This window comes from Leptonychotes weddellii, chromosome 12 (assembly GCF_054177405.1).
Source record: "Leptonychotes weddellii isolate Sample4059 chromosome 12, ASM5417740v2, whole genome shotgun sequence".
Lineage (NCBI taxonomy): Eukaryota > Metazoa > Chordata > Mammalia > Carnivora > Phocidae > Leptonychotes > Leptonychotes weddellii.
This window is the reverse complement of record NC_138380.1, coordinates 80,462,262-80,468,271: the sequence shown is the minus strand read 5'-3', so window position 1 is coordinate 80,468,271 and position 6,010 is coordinate 80,462,262. Positions and strand designations below refer to the sequence as shown.

The 6,010-nt window shown below is 42.9% G+C and overlaps 1 protein-coding gene across 1 annotated transcript in view; it reads right to left on the bottom strand.

The window, feature by feature from the left end:
• The window catches only part of HBP1 (HMG-box transcription factor 1), a 28,941-nt gene that overhangs the window by 2,721 nt on the left and 20,210 nt on the right, over positions 1-6,010 (bottom strand). The window contains exon 9 of the mRNA XM_006732200.3: positions 2,300-2,617. Coding sequence (XP_006732263.1) covers positions 2,300-2,617 — 318 coding nt within the window. The remainder of the gene's footprint in view (positions 1-2,299; positions 2,618-6,010) is intronic.

Below are 6,010 nucleotides of genomic sequence, written 5' to 3'. Positions count from 1 at the left end.
GGGCGCCTGGGTGGCTCAGTTGGTTAAGCGACTGCCTTCGGCTCAGGTCATGATCCTGGAGTCCCGGGATCGAGTCCCGCATCGGGCTCCCTGCTCAGCAGGGAGTCTGCTTCTCCCTCTGACCCTCCTCCCTCTCATGCTCTCTGTCTCTCATTCTCTCTCTTGCAAATAAATAAAATCTTAAAAAAAAAAAAAAATTCAGTGTCCTACAGAGCTTAAAGAAAAGGTGAAGTATTTCAGAGACATGGTTTAAATTACCACTGGCTCTATCCTGGTACATCGGTTTCTCAAAGATGCTTAAGCTCAAGGCAGTGTTCGGTATCAGCAGCATAATGTATTAAAAGCTATTCTTGCTTTCTCTTTGTGCTCATAACCCATCAAACAGTTACGATCAAAGTTTCATTCATTCACGTAACCATAGTGAAAATGTGGTGGCACGAACTATGCGCACCGTACCGTTTCCCTCCTAAGACAAGGCCAGATAAATCCTAGATCACGTGATCTCTGTACTTGAAGAAATTGGATAAACTCAAAGGGAAAGAAGTCCGACTGGATAAAACACATCATGATAGAAATCTGAAGCTATTTCCTATTTATATTTGTTAATCTCCCAAAACCAGTGTAAGTCTCATCCGGAACATGCAGACAGAAACCATTTTCCTTCTGTGGAGAGCTTTTAACCATTAACTTTGTGACACAAAGGTCACATACGCTGCACGAAGTAGATACGAGTGAGCTCAGTGCCTGACGTGGAAGCTAGAGCTGGGCTAGAACAGGAAGCACAGCTCTACTACTTAACAAGGAATTCAGTATGTAGTAAATACGGACAAGTGTGTATATATATATTTTTTCCAGTAAGTTGATGCAATTAAACATTGTACTGCATCTTTCTTTATAAAAATAAAACCCAGTTTTTATAGTCTCTGGGTTAAAGGTACCACGGTTGACACACTGACCAGTTAAATCGGTAAGAAACATTTAGGTATCAATTCCCAAATCAGAGGTGCATTTGGTTTGAGAAGTTTCGCTTTTTAAAATGTAAATACTTAAAATGTAAATACTTAAAAATTTAGCTCATGAGAAGAGAGTGGTAGCTGCCAGAGGCTAGGGGTGGGGGGTGGATGAAATGGGTGAAGGGGGTCAAAAGGTACAAACGTCCGGTTATAAAATAAGTAAGTCATGGGGCCGTAAGGTGCTGCACAGTGACCACAGTTAGTACTGCTGTGCTGTGTGTCTGAAAATTGTGAAGAGTAGCTCTTCACAGTTCTCGTTTCAAGAAAAATTTGTAACTGTGTGGTGATGGATGAGAACCAGACTTCCTGTGGCGATGGTTTCATGGTGCCTACAGCTATCAAAGCATTATGCTGACCTGAAACTATGTCCACTCCTTCTCCCTCTATATAACAATTAAGCTCATGAGACATTCAAACTCGAGTTCAAAACTCAATTATTTTATGTGGATAATCATTTGACTTTTCTCATGATATCAAGGAAGAGAGTACTGATTGTCAGGAAACTGGGAAAACTGGAGGAAGTAATTTTAATACATGGAGAATTAGGCTGGTTTGAGAGGAAGGGAGTAGAGGATGCTAACAGATGAGCTAAGAGTATAAGTAAACAGAGTAGAAAGGACTAGAGTCAGTTTTATCCCTGGGTTCTAACTGAGGACACCTTTATGTTTAGTCTTTTGCAGTTTATAGTGATTTCCACATTTGTCAAAAGACTACAAATGGCCACTGCCTGCACGTTCTGTAGCATGACACAGTTGTGAGGACATCCTTGGGATCTGACACAAAAAACTTTTCTACGGAATAGTCAGTTGTTAGAATTGTGACTTCCAACAGGCAAACAACATTTAATATTATTTTAAAAGGCAGATCTTTAGGTAACCTAAAGTTTCTCCAGGTGTTATAAAAATATTTACCCATGACCCTAAAAATGCCACTTAAACTTCTTAAACTCAACCTAAGAAAACGAATTCAATAATAAAAGCTATTGGGGGGTGCCTGGGTGGTTCAGTAGGTTAAGAGTCTGCCTTCAGTTCAACTCATGATCCTGGGGTCCTGGGATCGAGCCCCGCATCAGGCTCCTTGCTCAGCAGGGAGCCTGCTTCTCCTTCTCCCTCTGCCCCTCTTCTCATGCTCTCTCTCTCACTCTCTCAAATAAGTCAATAAAATCTTTATAAATAGTAATAATAATGATGATAAAAGCTATTGGAGGATAAGTTTACTTAACTATCCCAGTTCCTGTGAAACTGCACTGGAGTGTTAATTATTAGAATCAGAAATACTCTTTTTACCTGTTATCTTTCCCTGGATACATCTGAGTATATTCAACTCTATATTTTTTGGCAAAAAGCATGAAGGCATTCATTGGTCTTTTGCACTTGTTAGGAGAAGTGGCGCTCACAGTCCCTGAGCTGTGGGTTTTGACAGCTTTAGCATACAAGGAATTGGAAGAGAGCTGTGATGATCCTGGTGAGCCACAGTTTTTACTGAGTCCAGATCTTGCAAAGTCTTGACCTCCAGGCCCTCCACAAGACAAAGATGCACGACGCTGACGAGCCATACTACTTAACACATAGACTGCAGAAGAATCCATAGGTGTGAAGTCATAGCTAAAAAAAAATTTATTAACATGGTTTTAATTCAGTTTGATTTGTAAAAACAGGATTTAAAAAAAACAAAAACCTTAACACCTGATCAGAAACGTCAATGTATATAATGTTAACCAACCCTACTTTTAATAACTTCACCATCAACAGTTGCTTATAAGCTGACAGCTTGTATATGCACTAAAATTGTTTTTTTAAAAATCTGCAGAGAATACAAAAGAAGAAAATTTCAAGCCCCCCACAAGAATGTTATAATCCACGTACTTTATTCATAGCAAGTACCTCCTCCAGATCCCATGCAACCCACTTAATTACTACTTTAGATTCACTTTTTGACGAATTTGATAATCTGATTTCTTGGCCGACAGAAGCCTAAAAATAGCTAGAAAGTTAAAATGGAGCAGCAGGGCATATACCAGGCCTAAGTGCTACACAAGACCAAGTGTTGGGGAGGGACAGTCAAAAGTGGTTGAATACAGCTAAAGGAACTTAAAATTTTTTGTCTGTTTAGGTCAAAATAGTCATGTATACATCCATCGCCCCTAAACGCCATCCATCTAGTAGAACACAGCTTCATAACTTAAAAGTAAGAACTCACACTGATCGGGCAAGGCCATATTTTGGTAAGTATATTCAGTTTACATGAGCATGGAAACAAGTTATCCATATTCTCATTTTCCCAACAAGCTTGCTTAGTATCATTATCCTCTCTTTATATAAAGAAACAGGCCAAAAAAGGAACAAGTACTATTCACCCAAGGCCCTACAGCTACTAGATCCAGCCCCAGATCTGTCCACCTCCAAACCCCTAGGTTTCCTCACCAAAACCACAGTGCTCTGCCTTGCCACTGGCTGACATCAAGGTGAACAAACAATAATCAGACTCATTGAAAATATTACCTCAAAAGTGGAGCTAATATAGACGACAGCCTAAAGATTACACCTGTCAAAAGATTTCTTTGGTTCCAAATGTGTTAACACCTACTGCTTATACCTTTTATCTTAACAGAAAACCTTGTATTCTAAATCTAGCCCCTACTCTCTCCCTGAAACAGAAATTCTGGCAATCTATCACAACAGATTGATATTAGCTACAGGAATCAGATACAGTAAGTATCCGCCTAAAGGTAAAGCAACAGGGGATTACGAATTATCCCAGAGACGGGGATGGAGACAGCGAAGTGCATGAGGCCCGGACCATTCACTGCACACAATAAAAAAGACTTCTACCGATTATCAACCACACAACGTGTGGTTTTTAGAGGTATTACATGAACTCAATGTAAATATGACTCCAAAACCATCTAATCAATGCTTAGCAGTCAGGATCACGTCAAAGAAACAATTTTGGCTGTCCTCAAGCGCCTCCCATATATAATTTAGAAAAACGGCAAAATTAAGCATTATAAATGAACCTGACACAAAATTATTAATCTCCCCCGAAGGAAGTATTTGATTACAATCTGAAATACCAAAAAGATTTAAGAAAATTCTGAGGCAAGCTCATGAACTACTGCAATTTGAAAACTCTACCATCTAGTGGTACAAATGGAGCCTACCCTCCGTTTCCATTATGGACACAACTTACTTAGAAATATTTAATCACCGAAATCTGGATTCTGAGCGGACGACAGCATTAAAATGTTACACAGAACGTCTAACAACAGCTTCATGTTTCGCTACGCTTGGCGTGCGAGCCTTTCCCCGCCGCGAGGCCCTGCGCCGCGCCCGCGTTCACACCTGCGCCCTGGCTCCCCGCCGCTGCTCGCTCAGGTCACCCTTCCCACCTTCGCTAGTCCCCCTCGAAAGAAAAACTCGCCAACAGGGTTAGTCTGTGAAGCATATATGTCTGTTAACCAGATACTCACTTGAATCCTCCCTTCAACACGATGCTCATTTTACAGATTTTTTTTAAAGAGCCACCAAAAAGTTCACCGACGACCCCCGCTTCCCCAGCACGCCCGCCGCAAAGCTGGGGGCTGGGCGCGGGGTTGGGGCGCGGAGGCCGGGCTCCAGAGCGCCCGTTCCCAGCAGGCCCCGCGGCCTCCCACGCGCTCACACCGCCCCGCACACGTTCACTAGGCCCCGCCCTCCTCCGGACGCGAAGCCAAGAGGCAGGCCCAGGGCTTAGCACAGTTTAAATACCCACGCCCGGCACACACACCGGGCTCTCAAATATTTGATAACCAACTGAAAAGGTAAAAAAAATAAATGCTGGAGAATGTGATAATATAAAATTTTAACTAGGTTCAAACCCCACCTCTTCCAGCAGGTTCAATAAACCATGTCCCTCAGTTAACGTCTCTCCAAGACGCATGTAACACAGACCGTGCGGCTTTGCAGAGCTGACAGGGCGGTGCCCACAAGACCTAGGGCAGAGACTGGCGCGCAGCAGTACTGTTACTGCAGAAGTAGCCTAGACTGGTGAACCCTCAGATGATAGACTTGAAACCTGGTTCTGATACTAAGGGCTCTTTTAGTTCCTGAACCGCCCCCCACATCCCCCTCCGGTAAAGGGAGGATGTAATCTCATCGGGTAGGGAAGAGTACCTCAGGTGACACGTGCACAGCACCAGGGACACGATGGGCACCCGCGAAGTGTGTTAAATTCTATCACTCGAACAGAAATGCCAACTTTGCAGAGTCAGAAGCATCTGTCTTGAAAACTGCCTGACACCTAGAAGACTGGCCTCAATTCTGTGTCTCCAATGGGCTTCTCCAAATCATGCTCTCACTTAGAAGCTTCCTTTCCACAAATGAACTGGAAACTGTGTTTAAGAGCTCATCTATGGCCGACTTCTGGTCCTTACCAAGCTATAATCTACTCAGATGTCCTCTGTACAGCATGACCCAAGAGCTGGCCCCAAATCCCCAAACAGTCGCTGCAATGTACTCTGGGGTTCCCTCTCAGACAAGGGTTTCTTCTTCCTGCCGTTCTTTCCCTCCTCGCCCTCCTTATGCCACGCAGCACTCCCCTTAACCCACCCAGTCATAATCTAACCCACGGCGAAAATGTAGGCAACTTCATGCTTCTCAACTCTGTCATGGTTTCTCCTGGATGAAACTGCGCATCTCCCAATCCTTTATGAGGAGCAGAAAGGAGGGTGTTGCTGTCACTCCACAGGAAAATGAGCCCAATGTCTAAGGTCATCTCAGGAGTGACTGCTATTCAGTGGGACCAAGTGATGGGAAGCTACCATCTTGGCAAAGCAGGAAATAGGTAGCCTAGTATTCCTTTTTGCTTAAAAGAAAGTTTTACACTATGCAAGACTTGATAAAAAATGTATATAGCTTTTATGTTATAGAGTGTACAAATAAATGAGTACACCCACAACCTAATTAAGAAATAGAATATTTCTATCAATAAAGTTCCACATTTGCCACCCCCCAGCAAAG